The sequence below is a fragment of the Schistocerca serialis genome, chromosome 3 (genome assembly GCF_023864345.2).
Source record: "Schistocerca serialis cubense isolate TAMUIC-IGC-003099 chromosome 3, iqSchSeri2.2, whole genome shotgun sequence".
In the NCBI taxonomy this organism is placed as follows: Eukaryota; Metazoa; Arthropoda; class Insecta; order Orthoptera; family Acrididae; genus Schistocerca; species Schistocerca serialis.
In genome coordinates this window covers 439,704,917-439,724,181 of record NC_064640.1, presented here as the reverse complement: position 1 = coordinate 439,724,181, position 19,265 = coordinate 439,704,917, and the positions used below count along the sequence as shown (strand labels likewise).

Below are 19,265 nucleotides of genomic sequence, written 5' to 3'. Positions count from 1 at the left end.
CGATTACTCGATAAATAGTACAATTCTCATGGCTGTCAATTCAACTAAGCACCTGGGTGTAAAAATTACGAACAACTTCAGTTGGAAAGACCACATAGACAATAATTGTGGGGAAGGCGAGCCAAAGGTTGCATTTCATTGGTAGGATACTTAGAAGATGCAACAAGTCCACTAAAGAGACAGCTTACACTACACTCGTTCATCCTCTGTTAGAATATTGCTGCGCGGTGTGGGATCCTTACCAGGTGGGATTGACGGAGGACATTGAAAGGGTGAGAAAAAGGGCAGCTCATTTTGTATTATCACGTAATAGGGGAGAGAGTGTGGCAGATATGACACGCAAGTTGGGATGGAAGTCATTAAAGCAAAGACGTTTTTCGTCGTGGCGAGATCTATTTACGAAATTTCAGTCACCAACTTTCTCTTCCGAATGCGAAAATATTTTGTTGAGCCCAACCTACATAGGTAGGAATGATCATCAAAATAAAATAAGAGAAATCAGAGCTCGAACAGAAAGGTTTAGGTGTTCGTTTTTCCCACGCGCTGTTCGGGAGTGGAATGGCAGAGAGATAGTATGATCGTGGTTCGATGAACCCTCTGCCAAGCACTTAAATGTGAATTGCAGAGTAATCATGTAGATGTAGAAATGGGTAGGCAATTGTTGTGGTGTACAGGGATTTACAGTACAGAATGAATTTTATAAGCTTCTTCTACTATGAAGAGTTGCTGCATTTTCAAACTGGCAGCTTTCCAGCCTCAGTACAGAGACTCTGGATGTAGTTGACCCTAAATGCCCACTATGCCACCCTCATTCCATCATAGTAAACTGCATCACAGCTCTTCAAGCAGACTGACTGAGCACATGCATATGCCACTTGTGATAATAAAAGTCAGGATCATACAAAGGCTCTATAAAACTGGAACAGACAGTGCTAACAGCTCCATGTGTCTTCTAACTGCCACACTGTAAAATACAGAACACTCTGAGTGACACTGTCTTCAGATTCGTCAGGTATAGTAACCAGGTAAGCTTATTAGGCCAAGAAACTGACTTTGTCCTGTTGAGTATAGACTGGACATCTATGTGTTCATGGCACATGGTGTGGACAGTCTGTCTTGTGTCGTACATCTAAGCACATTTTCTGAAAACTGTCTTGAGCAGCTAGTTTGGCAATTCACACACAGTGAAAATATTTTAGACCTTGTAGCTACAAACAGGGCTGATATTATTGACACTGTCAGAATAAAGACATGGGTTAGATCACTATATCATCATAGCGATGATGGTTACTAAAGTTAATAAATCCATCAAGAAGGCTAGGAGAGTCTTTATGCTGGAAATAGCAGCTAACCAGTTGTTAGCATCTTACTTACACAATGAACGGGCATTGTGTATTTCCAATGTGATGGATGTAGATAAATTATGGGCAAAGTTTAAACTGACTGTATATTGAACTCTGGCAAAGTATGTGCCATCTGATCAGAGTGAGGATGGAAAAGATCCATTGCGGTTTAATAACAAAATTTGGAAAATACTGAGGAAATGGAGATTATTGCACTCTTGTTTCATAAAAAGTGTGGAAAAGTCTATAGGCAAAAGTTAGTAGAAATTCATGTATCTCTAAAAAGATTGATATGTGAAGCATACAACTTCCACCGTAATCCTTAGCAACCCATCTTTGTGAAAACCTGCGAAAGTTGTGGTCCTACATAAAATCACTAAACTGGTTGAAGGGTTCTATTCAGTCACTCATCAACCAGTAATGAACAGAAAGCTGAAGTTCCAAATTTTGTGTTTAAAAAATCATACATGCAGGAGGATCATACAAACATACCATCATTTGGCTGTCAAATGATTTCTTGTATTGAGGACATGGAAACAGGCATCTCTGGCCCTGAGAAACTAGTGAAAGAGTTGAAAACGAAAGTCACCAGATCCAGATGGAATCCCAAATTCGATTTTAAAGGGTGTACACTTTGGCATTGGCCCTTACCTGGCTTGCATTTATTACAAAAGAACAGTGACTTTTGTACACAGGAAGATAAAAGAATGGGCCCACAAAATTATGGACCAAAATTTCCTTATAACAGAAGAGCTTCTGTCCACAAATAAGCATGGATTTAAAAAGCACTGTTCAAGTGTAACTCAGCTTGCCCTTTTCTTGCACAACACCCTGTAAACCATGAATGAAAGGCATCGGGCAGATTTCATATCCCTAGTTTTGCAGAAAGTGTTTGACACAGTGTCCCACTGCAGGTTGTTAAGGAAGGTACAAGCATATGATATCATTTCTCAGATATGTGAATGGCTTGAAGTCTTCTTGAGCTACAGAACCAAATATGTTGTCCTGGATGACAAGTATTCATCAGAGACAAGGCAATCATCAGGAGTGCCCCAAGGAAGTGTGTATGACCACTCTTGCCCCGTGTATAGATAAACGATACAGTGGATAGGGTGAGAAGGAACCTGTGACTGTTTGCTGATGATGTTGTAGTGTACAGGAAGGCATTGTCATTGAATGGCTGTGGGATAATACAGTGTCACTTACATAGAATTTCTATTTGTTGTTATGAATGGCAGCTTACTCTTAATGTGGAAAAACGTAAGTTAATGCAGACAAGTAGAAAAAACAATCCAGTAATGTTCAAACACAGTATAATGGTGTGTTGCTTGACACACCTGACACAGTCAGATCTGTTAAAAGTCTAGGTATAATGTTGCAAAGTGATCAGAAATGGAATGAGCACATAAGATCGGTAGCAAAGAAGGTGAATGGTTTGTTGGGTCAATTCTGGGAAAGTATGGCTGATCTATAAAGGGAACCACATATAGAACACTAGTGCATCCCATTCTTGAGTACTGCTCAAGTGTCTGGGATCCTCAGCATGTGAGATTAAAAGAAGACATTGAAGCAATTCAGATTTGTTACTGGTAGGTTCAATCAACACACAAGTATTACAAAGATTCTTCATGAACTCAAATGAGAATCTCTGGAGGGAAGAAGACTTTCTTTTCATGAAACACTATTGAGAAAATTTACAGAAACAGAAAATCACACTCATGGCTTAAAAGAACAAAGACAGCTTCCTAGGCACAAAATTTAAATAGTTTCTTCCGCTCATTACTACAGAATCTTAACCACTGGTTGTAAATTATGCATAGTGACTGGAAGGAAAGCAGAAAATTGAAAAAGAAGGCACAAATAAGGAGAAGTGAACAAGGCTCCTGAATATGGCTGTTACACTACTTACAGCTACTAAAAAATTAATTACACTTGAAATACTACCTGAAAGGACAGTATGACTCTATATCCAAATTGCTGTTGAGAAAAGAAGCATAATTAAAAAAGAACTGGATGATGTTGAGGGAGCCCTTGTGTGGAGCTCCATGAGGATGATAAACCTCCCAGCAGCACCAGAAACTTTCTCAAGATGGAAGAATTCACTTATTTGGTGAGCTAGTACAGAAAAGTCTTCTGTATAGCTACGTCCTATAGGGACTGTGGTGGAATGATATCCTGAACCCACAGTGACAGTGACAAAGGAGTTGCTTGGCTTCCAAGGTCCAGACATGATGGCAGTTGACCGTCTTTTCTCACATAAATATTTACGACAACAATAAAAGAGTTCCTTAGACATTGTTGAGGAGGGAACTGAAATACCATCTTTATTAGTTGGCAATTGTCCTCTGTTATACATGTAGTTAACATTGTCAAGGACTATTTTATTTTAGTGTTTCTGTTGAGGGTCAACATCATCCTATAATGCAGAGGTCCTCAAAATTTTGGCGTGTGCATCTCCCTGCCTCCTCAACTTCTTGCACCTGTTTTATAAAAGCTTCTGTTAACTTCAAAAGTTTGGAAGTGTCTCTTCTGGTTCAAAAAGTTTAACCAACATTCACTCTGACCCCTTTAATGTGTCTCCTCTCTTGGGTGCCTGCACTTCTCTGAGATGGTTGCACCAACCCTTTTTAAGTTGTGAGGGGTGAGGTGTATGCAGGGCAATGCCCCTGCATATTTGGCCACCATACTTATTGATATGCTTCGCAGGCCAGGTACGGCCCATGCATCACCCTAGAGGATGTTTGGTAATAGAGTCACTAAGCTGTTTACTGTCAAGTCTCCTGGAGACAGCACAATGTCTGGTGCTGTGAGCCATGCCACTATGGGGTGTCCAAGTCATGGTAAACAATGTTGCAGTTGCCTACTTGGGTCCGTAGGGTCATATATTCACATACCGTGAGCCATTTACAATGCTACACTTCTGTTGGCCGCTCCTGAGGGCATCACTTTGTATGATCTGCATGTGACTGCCCACGAGCTCATCGCTTCATGGGAGCATGCCATCACGGTGCCTTGTTGCCCATCAGTGGACTGTTGAGATCTCAGCCTTGTGAGACTGTGTCAGTATCTATCCTCCCTGTTCCATGCTACAACAATGTCCTTGTACTTTGCCTTAATGTGCACCTGTCAGGCACTGACAAGGATCAACACTTCTGTTATCAAGTTGTGTGGATATTCATTCTCAGAAATTGTACATAGTTTAACATGTTAATATACACTACTGGCCATTAAAATTGCTACACCACGAAGATGACGTGCTACAGACGCGAAATTTAACTGACAGGAAGAAGATGCTGTGATATGCAAATGATTAGCTTTCAGAGCATTCACACAAGGTTGGCACTGGCGGTGACACCTACAACATGCTGACATGAGGAAAGTTTCCAACTGATTTCTCATACACAAATAGCAGTTCGGCATTGCCTGGTGAAATGTTGTTGTGATGCCTCGTGTAAGGAGGAGAAATGCGTACCATCACGTTTCCGACTTTGATAAAGGTCGGATTGTAACCTATCGCGATTGTGGTTTATCGTATCGTGACATTGCTGCTCGTGTTGGTCGAGATCCAATGACTGTTAGCAGAATATGGAATCGGTGCATTCAGGAGGGTAATACGGAACGCCGTGCTGGATCCCAATGGCCTCGTATCACTAGCACTCAAGATGACAGGCATCTTATCCGCATGGCTGTAACGGATCGTGCAGCTATGTCTCGATCCCTGAGTCAACAGATGGGGGAATTTGCAAGATAACAACCATCTGCACGAACAGTTCGATGACATTTGCAGCAGCATCGACTATCAGCTCGGAGACCATGGCTGCGGTTACCCTTGACGCTGCATCACATTGGAAGCGTGTATTCGTCATCACCACACTGGTGTATCACTTGGCGTGATAGTATGGGGTGCCATTGGTTACAAGTCTCGGTCACCTCTTGTTCGTACTGATGGCACTTTGAACAGTAGACGTTACATTTCAGATGTGTTACGACCCGTGGCTGTACTCTTCATTCGATCCCTGCGATACCCTACATATCAGCAGGATAGTGCACGACCACATGTTGCAGGTCCTGTACAGGCCTTTCTGGATACAGAAAATGTTCGACTGCTGCCCTGGCCAGCACATTCTCCAGATCTCTCACCAATTGAAAACGTCTGGTCAATGGTGTCCGAGCAACTGGCTCATCACAATACACTAGTCACTACTCTTGACGAACTGTGGTATCGTGTTGAAGCTGCATGGGCAGCTGTACCTGTACACGCCATCCAAGCTCTGTTTGACTCAATGCCCAGGCATATCAAGGCCGTTATTACGGCCAGAGGTGGTTGTTCTGGGTATTGATTTCTCAGGATCTATGCACCCAAATTGCGTGAAAATGTAATCACATGTCAGTTCTAGTATAATAGATTTGTCCAATGAATACCTGTTTATCATCTGCATTTCTTCTTGGTGTAGCAATTTTAATGGTTGGTAGTGTAGTTGTTATTGCAAAATGTGTATCTCAATGCTGTCAGTCACACAATTCATCTAATGGATGCTGAAAGTTTAGTGTTAGTGATGGATGGCACCTGGAGAGGTGTGGTATTGGGAAAATTTTTGATGTTTGTTGAATAGGTTGTGCACACATAATGACTACAATCTGACAGTGATGCTTTCTGTGGCTCATTTCAATGGAATATAAATTTCACATTCCATTACCTTCTCTGTACAAAGTTTCTGTGCTGTCAATGAACTGACATATATCATCTACAAATCCTACATGATTGCAACAGGAGTTTTCTTATTATATGGACAGCTTAAAAATTTAGCTCTTTAAAAAATTAGCTCTTCTGTCTCTCTGTTCATGTTGGTCCTGCACACAGTTAAACAAATTTAAGCCATTCCACAAAATGACATGGTTTAAATCAACTCCATAAAAAATGCACAGATTTAACAGCAATACAAATCACAATTAATATGTAATATTTGCCATCTGAGTTTTCTGAAAAAAAAAAGTACTTTTATGTAAACAAGTTAAGCTATATCAGAACCATTATCCACAAAAATGGAAATATAACTTTTCTTACCCAACGAAGGGCTTGTAAAAGCAGCAGTTTGGTTTTAACACTTCCCGAAGTCAAATGGTGTTTTATTTTTTTGAAGTCAAGTTCAAAATGTGTCATAATATTTGACAAAGAAATTTCTTTTCCTTGGGAAACTAAAGGTCTATGTATTTCTCCAAGTGCAGGTTCCAAATATGGATGATTTCTCTGAAATTGAAACAATCATTTAAACAATAGAAACTGCCGGTAGGAATAACCAACAAAGTATGAAAAAATAGATTGCTGCTTACCATTAAGAAGACATGTTAAATTGCAGACAGGTACAATTAAAAGACACTTACATAAAGCTTTCAGCCACAGCCTTCATCAACAAAAGAGAAACACACACCATTCATACAAACAAGCAAGCACAGCTCATACACACATGACCGCCAACTCTGGCAGCTCAGCATTCTGACCCACACTGCCAGAATTGGCAGTCATGTGCATGGGGGTGTACTTGATTGTGTGTATAAATGATGTGTGTTTCTCTGTAGCTGACGAAGGCTGTGATCGATAGCTTTAAGTTAGTGTCTTTTATTAAGCCTGTCTGCAACTTAATGTGTCTTCTTCATAGTAAGTAACCACTAATTTTTGCTACATTGTTGAACAAGCATTTAAGTATTAAAACACACTACAGTATAGTAGTTGGGGACACAAATAATATTTAACTCACAATTTTCAAATCATTCTTGAAAAGTTCTGGATATATTTTTGTGCAGTTTGTTAATGTCATTTCTAAGTCAACCTCTTGTCCAGTCACAGATTTTTCCAAAGCATCTGTTAGTTCAGCTGCCACACCTGAACACAACAACAAAAGTTAATCTATGAAGTCATAAAATAAAAATGATAAAATAGTACATATCTCAGAAATTAAATGGACGGATATCTGCACATGCCATATACCTGTATTTATGCACCATGATAGTAGGACAACAAAAACACATACACGCACAAAATCACTAAGGGTTACTATATTATCTGCTGACAGATAGCATTATGCAAATACTATATTTTTCTTTTCTTTTGTTGAAGTCAACTGCCAATGGGGATGAGATAATGAATGAACTACTAGCTTATTTGGTCAAGGATGGGAGAATGAATACAGGGTGTTACAAAAAGGTATGGCCAAGCTTTCAGGAAACATTCCTCACACACAAAGAAAGAAAATATGTTATGTGGACATGTGTCTGGAAATGCTAACTTTCCATGTTAGAGCTCATTTTATTACTTCTCTTCAAATCACATTAATCATGGAATGGAAACACACAGCAACAGAACGTACCAGCGTGACTTCAAACACTTTGTTACAGGAAATGTTCAAAATGTCCTCCGTTAGCGAGGATACATGCATCCACCCTCCGTCGCATGGAATCCCTGATGCGCTGATGCAGCCCTGGAGAATGGTGTATTGTATCACAGCCATCCACAACACAAGCACAAAGAGTCTCTACATTTGGTACCAGGGTTGCGCAGACAAGAGCTTTCAAATGCCCCCATAAATGAAAGTCAAGAGGGTTGAGGTCAGGAGAGCGTGGAGGCCATGGAATTGGTCCACCTCTACCAATCCATCGGTCACCGAATCTGTTGTTGAGAAGCGTACGAACATTTCTACTGAAATGTGCAGGAGCTCCATCGTGCATGAACCACATGTTGTGTCATACTTGTAAAGGCACATGTTCTAGCAGCACAGGTGGAGTATCCCGTATGAAATCATGATAACGTGCTCCATTGAGCATAGGTGGAAGAACATGGGGCCCAATCAAGACATCACCAACAATGCCTGCCCAAACGTTCACAAAAAATCTGTGTTGATGACGTGATTGCACAATTGCGTGCCGATTCTCGTCAGCCCACACATGTTGATTGTGAAAATTTACAATTTGATCACGTTGGAATGAAGCCTCATCCGTAAAGAGAACATTCGCACTGAAATGAGGATTGACACATTGTTGGATGAACCATTCGCAGAAGTGTAACCGTGGAGGCCAATCAGCTGCTGATAGTGCCTGCACACGCTGTACATGGCATGGAAACAACTGGTTCTCCCGTAGCACTCTCCATAAAGTGACGTGGTCAACGTTACCTTGTACAGCAGCAACTTCTCTGACGCTGACATTAGGGTTATCGTCAACTGCACGAAGAATTGCCTCGTCCATTGCAGGTGTCCTCGTCATTCTAGGTCTTCCCCAGTCGCGAGTCATAGGCTGGAATGTTCCGTGCTCCCTAAGACGCCGATCAATTGCTTCAAACGTCTTCCTGTCGGGACACCTTCATTCTGGAAATCTGTCTCGATACAAACGTACCGTGCCACGGCTATTGCCCCGTGCTAATCCATACATCAAATGTGCATCTGCCAACTCTGCATTTGTAAACATTGCACTGGCTGCAAAACCACGTTTGTGATGAACACTAACCTGTCGATGCTACGTACTGATGTGCTTGATGCTAGTAGTGTAGAGCAATGAGTCGCATGTCAACACAAGCACCGAAGTCAACATTACCTTCCTTCAATTGGGTCAACTGGCGGTGAATCGAGGAAGTACAGTACATACTGACGAAACTAAAATGAGCTCTAACATGGAAATTAAGTGTTTCCGGACACATGTCCACATAACATCTTTTCTTTATTTGTGTGTGAGGAATGTTTCCTGAAAGTGTGGCCGTACCTTTTTGTAACACGCTGTATATCGAGCTACCATTGCAAAAACCGAGATTTCCCTGAATGTAAACAAAGCGCCTTAATATTTTACCAATGGCTGTGTGATGACAGATGCACTGAAATGTATAGATATTAAGTCACAGATTACAAACGTATTTGGTTATATGCCTTGTGGTAAGTTTAGACATCATAGCCCTCCATGGTTCTCTGTCCTCTGCTTTTCTCTTCATTCTGTGGTAACCTCCTTGCAGTTTACTGGCATCACACATCATCTGGTATATTCTTCTCCCCTTCCTTCTCTTCCCCAGGATAAAATTACCTACTATCCACTTACCTTAGTATTCTTTCTTCTCTCTCACTGATCCCATTTAACATTTATTTGGAGGAAATAGTGAAAAGTTGTTTGCATGGGAAAAGAGCCATCAGGCTAGGTGAACGAAAACAGAATACATAAGATGTGCAGTGACGTGATTTTTGCAGAAAATGAAGAGAGACTGATTGAAATGCTAAATGTCCTAAAAGAAGACTGTATAGTGTACAGCATGAAAATAAACAAAAATAAAACGAAAGGTTTGGTTATAGGTTTAAAGAAAAGAAGAGTGAAGTATAAGTTAGGGCCAGAAAGCATATAACAGGTGGTACATTCAAGTATTAAGGAAACTGCACTAGGGAAAACCTGTATTGTGAATGGGACATCAAAGCCAGAATGGAACTGGTGAGATAGGAATTTCAAAAGCAGAAAAAGCTCTTGGCTAGTGGTGTGAATGCAGAATTAAGGAAGTTACTAGTGAAATGCGTGATATGGAGTGTGGCCTTGTGTGGAACAGAAACATGGACATTGTGACAGCGGGATGAGAGGAGAATTGAAGCTTGTGGTTGGTTGGTTGGTTGATTTGGGGAGGGGACCAAACAGCGAGGTCATCGGTCCCATCAGATTTGGGAAGCATGTGGAAGGAAGTCGGCCATGTCCTTGCAAAAGGAACCATCCTGGCACTTGTCTTAAATGACTTGGAAACCTAAATCAGGATGGTTGGACACAGGCTTGAACCATCATCCTCCCGAATGCAGGTCCAGTGTGCTAACCACTGCGCCACCTCAGTCTGTCTGAAGCTTGTGAAATGTGGATAGGGCACAGAATGGAGAAGATCAGCTGGACTGATAGTTAGGAATGAGGAGGTACTGAGAAGAATTGGGAAAGATTGGAGAAAGCTGATAACAAGGAGAAGTAGTACTGCGTGATAATTAGGCATAACTCACTGTACATATTTATTAGTATAATCATAATGGCAAAGAACTGCAGTTACAACTGCTTTTCCGTAAAGTTCTTCGTATTATGATACACTCGTTTGGCACTAGTGTCTTCTACATTTGCAACCAGAACAAATCGAGCAGTTAATAACCATTATAAACAAAATACTTTTCATCAGCTTACTGGCTATGCTCCCAGAAAACACCTTCGTATCCCCATGCATAGACACTTATAGCCCCATCAAACATATCAGAGGATGAATTGATACAATTATGCACATGTCTGGAGAGGTCACTAGGCGCAGCGACAGGTCATGTGAAAAAACACCCACGGCAGATTTAACGGCTACCACGGACCACCACAGTCGCACATTTTTCAACCAGCTGATGCTTACAGTGGGGTTCTCCATTGGACCTATTGACAATGATCCTGTGCTACTTTATTTTCTCCTGGGTTGTGATTTGAACTTCACTGTTACCTACTGTCAACATTTCAGTATAAAGCAAGACTTGTCTGTCTGCATAATGCAGTATTGTCTTTGCTCACTGTCCATCCATCTTTAATGCTTTCAGTGAACGAACTGACAGCATATGGGTGCACTGAGAGCATGATTCATATTTCAATGCTTCCCAGTCGAGCCTACAGGTAGTGTTCTCCTGCACTACTGTATCTGTTCTTTGAACAAACTTAGAGATTACTGTACTGATCAAGAGGTATCCACTTGCAGCAGTTAACATTTGTGTATTTCCAAAAGAGTCAGAAACTATTAGTTTCTGTAATTTATTTGTACATGATTTGTGTTGTTGAAGAAGCAGACTTACAAGAGTGACAATGAGGAACTGCAAGCTCCCTATTCTGGAATAGGACTTGTCAGGCCATTTTTCCCAGTGTTCCAACCATGATGGACAAAACGTTTCTCAGACTTTATAAATGACAGCTTGAGCAGCAGCATGAGCCCATATAGAAACTGACAATCTGGCATGTCTACAATTGCCTCCAGCAATCCCAGCTTTCCAGAAATTCAATTAAGCTCAAGAGGACTTTGTAGTGTATAAAAAATTTTAGAATTTCGGTTACGGGCAAGTGACATTAAGTGTCCTGACCCTCACTATTACCTTTCACAAGAACTCACCCCTTTATCTGACCCATCACTGATGCTGATCACCACTAATCATTTGCTTTTAAGTGAACATTTTTCTATGAAAATTCAAGTGGTGGCCACTTTTTTAGAGTTCCTTCAACATTAGGCAGTTACACATCACGGATTGCTGACCTGCAAGGCCTGACCAGGAAATGCAAGTTTACATATTCTTGTGGACAATCACAAGCAGAGACATTAATATGTGGAATTTTGGTTAGAATAGTACAGGACAGTGAAGTACATGCTGAAGCATGAAGACAGTCAGACCCTTTTTTAGCTTAAGTTTGCATATTGCTGGGTTTTCACAATTCCAGCAGCTCCGGCTTCCATTTCTGCAGACTATGAGACATCAAAACCGCCACCTCAGTCAGCGAATGCAGTACGACCTAGACCGTCTGATGGTGAAACTGCAAAAATGTTATGCTGTCAAGGCAGCAGTGGAGCAGCTCTCACCCAACTGGACAGAAATCAGACCCAACGCAATAACATTTATTCCATCCAGTCTTGGCACAGTTTTCACAGACTGCTCAGTTGTTCTGATTATTTTTCTTTGCATGGTAGTTGTAGTTGTCTATATTGTCTGTCAACAGTGTTTTTACTAGGGACATACAGCAGATGTTTGTTGGAGCCAGCTGTGCAGTCAGCAGTTGAGTGCACCAATGCATATAAATGACATCACAGAGTCAAGTGTAGCACCATGTCATCTTACACTGTCAGCAACAGTTCATAGTATTTCCATTTTATTCTTTTTTGTTACAGGGGCTCAGTCTTGATTGTTAATCTGCTTACATATCTCCGACTGGAGTCCCCAAATTAAAAAGCATTATTAGCTAAGCTGTGGATTTATGCTCACCAAGGAATTCCGGTACTACACCAGGCAATTCGGAAATTAATTCATAAGTAAGTAACTACAATCCTTCCTTTGTTTGTAGTTCCAAGAACCACAATGAAAAATATTTTTCACCTAGATGTGTATACAACCTTTGAGTATCATACACAACACATGGTCCAAGCAATTCAAAATAACGTTCCACATCCAGAAGTGGGTTATTTATGTCTCCAATATGCTTCCTTGTTTTCTCCATGCCTGGTAATGACTTCATTTTTTTTTTTTTTGTCCACACAATATTAAAAGAGTGAGTAGTAACTTATAGCAGATGTTTTGTTTGGTTTTCTTTTGCTTTCGGGACCAAAACACAGCTGGGGTCATATGCTCCTAATTCCAAACTACAGAACACAAAGACAGAGCGGCATGTTGGGCCCAACTGACGTAATAGAAGACAGCTAAAAACAGGTACATGGAAAAAGGGCTAAAAAAGACACCATACAGAAACTGAGGTCCAAAGCTAATAATTACATGATTTTCACCATATTGTTTTGATGGACAAACAATAAAATGCGGTCAACAGCCTGCGCGTCATTTCCTAAAACAGCTGATAACTCAGATGGCAAACCCAAGCAGGAACATAACAGGTTAAGAAATGGGCATTCCATCAGGAAGTGATGGACAGTTAAAACTTGGGCGCAATGTGTACAAAGCAGTGGGGTAGCACCACTCATCAAATGATGATGCCTAAAAAAGCAGTGCCCAATATGCAGCCTAGTTAAAATGACCCCCTCCCATTGGCAAGGCTGAGAGTTAGTCCAAGCTGATGGCAGAGGCTTCATAAGAAGGAGCTTATTCCCGTGTAGGGAAGACAATTGGTGATGCCAAAGGGACTGCATCTCCTGACAGACAGCAACACAGAGATCATCGGTGGAAATTTAGGAACTCACGAGCTGAGGTATGCAGCCTTGGCAGCAGCATCAGCAGCCTCGTTTCCTGGCAGACTGACATGACCCGGAATCCAAAGAAACATCACACTGGCTCCACCAAGTGTGGGCAAGTGATGGTTTCCCTGGACCCGCTGCACTAAGGGATGGGCGGTGTACAGTGGACATAGACTATGAAGGGATCTGAGTGAGTCTGAGCAGAGGACACAATTGAAAAGGCTGTGTCGCCAGATGTACTCCATGGCCTGATACAGGGTGAAGAGCTCGGCTGTAAATACTGAGCAGTGTGTTGGAAGCCAATAACAAAAGACACGGGTGCCAATGATGAAGGCACACCGAACCCCACGGTCAGTCCAAGAGCCATCAGTGTATACAAAGGTACTATCGCAAAGGACATGTAGGACTAATCGTCTTGGGGTTGAAGCTCTTTTCTTCCGTGTTTTGCTTTAACAGTGCGTATGTTTTTGGATAGGGTCCGCCTTTAGCAAAACACAATTTTGTTTTTTAACCCAAACATGTTTCACTGCAGTTGCAGCATCTTCAGAGGGATTTTATTTTTCATCTGTTAAAGATAAAGAGTGTTCTTTGCTGTTTGTATACATGTAGCTATTAGTTTTTAAATTGTAATTACAGATATTTGGTAAAAAACACATAAATTACGAATTCATAGCTTTTTACCACATGGTGTGGTTTTTCTGTTGTGTTGTGCTTCTACAGTGACTGTTTTGTTGCACAGTTTGTCATCTGCAACCACTTATACCTTAAAGTAGATAAACTGTTTAAGACAAAATTACGATTTGAGAACTTGTTATTTCTATGCCTGAAATTATTTAATTCTATTTGTGTGTCTATTTACATAATGTTGAACTTACATGTTTCTTTTAATCATCTTCATCACTATCAAACTCTATATATAGAGTTGCCACTGTCACTGTCACTTTTACTGTTTCACTGCTTTACCAGCTGTAAAAACAAACAAAACAAACATGGCTGGCAGGGAACAATTGAAAGTGTAAAAACAAGATGACTGACAGTGGAAAAGTTGAAGGTGTTCCTGGCGATTTTGTGTGTGTGTGTGGGGGGGGGGGGGGGGGGGGGGGCGGCAGAGAGCTCTCTTGGTTGGTCTTGTCTGCCCTCAGAGAATTATTAGACAAGACCAACCAATACAGCTCTCACCCCCTCCCCCCTCCCCCCCCCCACACACACAGAAGAAAAAAATCCTAAAACGTACTGTAACATTCATTCATTCATTCACTCTCACTCTCTCTCTCTCTCTCTCTCTCTCTCTCTCTCTCTCTCTCTCCGATCACAAAAGTGTCCTCTTGTAGGTGATTCTTGTATTATTGTAGACGAAGTAGAAAAATGGTGCCCACTTATTGAAGAGGGTACTCTGTTTTCCACATACAAGCAGAACATTTTGTACTACATTGCAGGGTATGTTGCCCTCACAATTTCAAAACAAGTTACATGTAAAGACTGACTCTACATTCTTAGGCCACCCGTTGTTTGTAATGACGCAACATATGCACTTCTTAGTACTGCAGAAAAAAGCTCATTCACAAAATTTGTAAGCCGAGGCGAGCTTATTGAAACAAGTAATGCTGTATACTCTGTGGTGGAGCACTCAGAAAAATTGTTTCAAATGTTTGTATAGAGATCACTGGTTTCTTGCCTAACTGCAATATGGCGGCGCTAACAGATGACGGCATGCTGTGACAGCCGAAGTTCACCATCCAGTTAGTATAGAGATAAATGTTCTGAATCTTTCAGAGTTGTCTGTGGATTTTGTGTGTGTGTGTGTGTGTGTGTGTGTGTGTGTGTGTGTGTGTGTGTGTGAAAGGTTTTTTTTTTTGTGTGTGTGTGTGTGTGTGAGCGTGTGGGGGGGGGGGGGGCTCGGATGGTGGGGGAGGGGGGCAGAGAGCTCTATTGGTTGGTCTTGTCTGCCCTCAAGGAATTATTAGACAAGACTAACCAATACAGCTCTCTCTCTCTCTCTCTCTCTCTCTCTCTCTCTCTCTCTCTCTCTCTCTCTCCCCCCCCCCCCCCCCCCCCCACACACACACACACACACACACACACACACACACACACACACACACACACACACACGTATACAAACAGCAAAGAACCCACTTTATCTTCAACAGATGAAAAATAAAAGGCCACTGAATATGCTGCAACTGCAGTGAAACATGTTTGGGTTAAAAAACAAAACTGTGTTTTGCTAAAGGCGGACCCTATCCAAAAACATACAACATGTAGGACATTGAGGAACCAAGTACAGTGGGCTACCAGGCAAGACACATGGGAGGACCAAGAGTGTTTCCTATCAAGCATGAGCCCCACGAATTTTGTAGTTTCAATGAACATAAGGGCAACAGGCCCAAGATGTAAAGATGGTGGGAGAAACCAATTGCATCTCCAGAAATTCACACAGACAGTTTTATCAGAGGAAAAACGAAAGCCATTGACAATACTCCAGGAGTAAAGACAATCAAGACATCGCTGAAGATGCCGTTTGGTGAGACAGGTTTGTGGAGAACTGCAATAGATGTTAAAATCATCAACAAAAAGGAAGCCAGAGATGCCCGGTGGGAGAGAGCCCATTATAGGGACAATGGTAATAGCAAAGAGGACGACGCTCAGGACGGAACCATGAGGCACACCGTTTTCCTGCATAAAGTTGACAAGGCAGAACCTACAAGCACCTTGAAAACTCGGCTCTTTTAAAAATGCCTGAAGGAAACAGGGTAGGCGGTCATGGAAGCCCCATGTGTAAAGAGTACAGAGGATACCAGTTCTCCAGCAGGTGTCATAGGACTTCTCCAAATCTAAAAACACGGCCACAGTCTGGGGTTTCCACTGAAAACCATTCATGACATGGGTGGACGAAGTAATGAGATGGTCAACTGCAAAATGCCATGCTCAACATCCACACTGTCCATTTGTCAGTAAATTGCGAGACTCAAGCCACCATACCAGCTGTGCATGAATCATACATTTCATCACTTTGCAAACACAGCTCATAAGAGAGATGGGGGTGGTGACTAGAAGGAACGTTTTTGTCCTTACCGGGCTTAGGTATGGGTAGGACAGTGACTTCATGCCAGCTTCCAGGAAATGTGCCCATTGCTCAGATGCGGTTGTACATGTTAAGCAGAAAGTGCTGCAACATCTAAATGTAAATGGCGTCTGGTCCTGGGGCAGAGAATCAGGATGAACTGAGAGCATGCTCATAGTAAAGGCGGCATTGTAGTAGTCATGATTCGGAGAAGAGAAGGATATCGCCCAAGCCTCCTCCACTCGTTTCTGACGGAGGAAGGCAGCGTGATGGAAAGAGCTCGAAACTTCCGCAAAATGGCAGCCCAAGGTGTTGGATATAGCCATAGTGTCCACAATGACATCATCTGGTACTGTCATGCCAGAAATTGGGGAATGGATTTTGGTTCGAGATTGCGGTCAGAGGTTGGCCCACACAACAGAGGACAGGGTGGAACTGTTGAAAGAGCTAATGAATGAAATCATGCTAGATCTTTTGCTATGCCAAAGAATGCAACGACACTTTGCATGCATCTGTTAATAATGAATAACGTTTGCCATCATAGGATGGCAGTTAAAAATGCAGAGAGCACATCTCTATGCACAAATTGTGTCACGCCATGCCCCAGGATGGAGAAAGGCAGGGTAACGAGGAAGTGCGAGGAATGGAACGTTCTGCATCAGTAAGGATAACATGTGTGAGGTATTGGTTCAAATGGCTCTGAGCACTATGGCACTTAACATCTGAGGTTTCAGTCCCCTATAACTTAGAACTACTTAAACCTAACTAACCTAACGACATCACACACATCCATGCCCGAGGCAGGATTCGAACCTGCGACCGTAGCAGTTGCACGGTTCCGGACTGAAGCACCTAGAACCACTCGGCCACCGCGGTCAGCTGTGTGAGGTATTCCACCTGGTCATAACAACTGGGAAAATTTTGTTCCTCAAAGGTCGCCAGGGAGGAGTAGAGCTACCAATCAGCCTTAGTAAGCTGCCATTTGGGTGTGCACATGGATGGGGTAGGTGTCAGTAAACAGACAGCAGACGGAAAATGGTAACTTGAGTTGTTGTTGCTGTGGTCTTCAGTCCTGAGACTGGTTTGATGCAGCTCTCCATGCTACTCTATCCTGTGCAAGTTTCTCCATCTCCCAGTATGTACTGCAGCCTACATCCTTCTGAATATGTTTAGTGTGTTCAGCTCTTGGTCTCCCTTTACGATTTTTACCCTCCATGATGCCCTCCAATAGTACATGGGTGATCCCTTGATGCCTCAGAACATGTCCTACCAACCGATCCCTTCTTCTAGTCAAGTTGAGCCAAAAACTCTTCTTCTCCCCAATTCTATTCAATACCTCCTCATTAGTTATGTGATCTACCCATCTAATCTTCAGCATTCTTCTGTAGCACCACATTTCGAAAGCTTCTATTCTCTTCTTGTCCGAACTACTTATCATCCATGTTTCACTTCCATACATGGCTACACTCCATACAAATACTTTCAGAAACGACTTCCTGACACTTCACATGCTCAAGAAAAATAGCAATGACTTCACATACTCAATGTTAACAAATTTCTCTTCTTCAGAAACGTTTCCCTTGCTGCTGCCAGTCTACATTTTATATCCTCTCTACTTCGACCATCATCAGTTATTTTGCTCCCCAAATAGCAAAACTCATTTACTACTTTAAGCGTCTCATTTCCTAATCTAATTCCATCAGCATCACCCAAGTTAACTCGACTACATTCCATTATCCTCGTTTTGCTTCTGTTGATGTTCATCTTATGTCCTCCTTTCAAGACACTGTCCATAGTTTCAGAAATAACAGACCACTCAAGACAATGGGCAAGCTGGGCAGTGCAGGAGGACAGATCCAAATGGGAATAGGTGAGCAAGGGGTCATGAGACTCAGAAAATATTAGATACAGGCTCCCAGGTAGATGCTATTTTTCTTGACTTCCGGGAGGCATTCGATACAGTTCCGCACTGTCGCCTGATAAACAAAGTAAGAGCCTATGGAATACTTACATTTGCACGGAAATGAGGATTGACACATTGTTGGATGAACCATTCGCAGAAGTGTAACCGTGGAGGCCAACCAGCTGCTGATAGTGCCTGCACACGCTGTACATGGCATGGAAACAACTGGTTCTCCCGTAGCACTCTCCATACAGTGACGTGGTCAACGTTACCTTGTACAGCAGCAACTTCTCTGACACTGACATTAGGGTTATCGTCAACTGCAGCTGTGTGGCTGGATTGAAGAGTTTTTAGCAAACAGAACACAGCATGTTGTTATCAATGGAGAGATGTCTACAGACATTAAAGTAACCTCTGGCGTGCCACAGGGGAGTGTTATGGGACCGTTGCTTTTCACAATATATATAAATGACCTAGTAGATAGTGTCGGAATTCCCATGTGGCTTTTCGTGGATGATGCTGTAGTATACAGAGAAGTTGCAGCATTAGAAAATTTTAGCGAAATGCAGGAAGATCTGCAGCGGATAGGCACTTGGTGCAGGGAGTGGCAACTGACCCTTAACATAGACAAATGTAATGTATTGCGAATACATAGAAAGAAGGATCCTTTATTGTATGATTATATGATAGCGGAACAAACACTGGTAGCAGTTACTTCTGTAAAATATCTGGGAGTATGCATGCGGAACGATTTGAAGTGGAATGATCATATAAAATTAATTGTTGGTAAGGCGGGTACCAGGTTGAGATTCATTGGGAGAGTCCTTAGAAAATGTAGTCCATCAACAAAGGAGGTGGCTTACAAAACACTCGTTCGACCTACACTTGATTGCTCATCAGTGTGGGATCCGTACCAGATCGGGTTGACGGAGGAGATAGAGAAGATCCAAAGAAGAGCAGCGTGTTTCGTCACAGGGTTATTTGGTAACTGTGATAGCATTACGGAGATGTTTAACAAACTCAAGTGGCAGACTCTGCAAGAGGGGCGCTCTG

The 19,265-nt window shown here is 42.1% G+C and overlaps 1 protein-coding gene across 1 annotated transcript in view; it reads right to left on the bottom strand.

Annotated features, from left to right (window-relative positions):
- Positions 1 to 19,265, bottom strand: part of LOC126470911 (lisH domain-containing protein ARMC9-like) — a 198,052-nt gene that overhangs the window by 134,673 nt on the left and 44,114 nt on the right. The window contains exons 8-9 of the mRNA XM_050098942.1: positions 7,100 to 7,224; positions 6,409 to 6,591 (exon numbers count right to left, since the gene is read on the bottom strand). Coding sequence (XP_049954899.1) covers positions 6,409 to 6,591; positions 7,100 to 7,224 — 308 coding nt within the window. The remainder of the gene's footprint in view (positions 1 to 6,408; positions 6,592 to 7,099; positions 7,225 to 19,265) is intronic.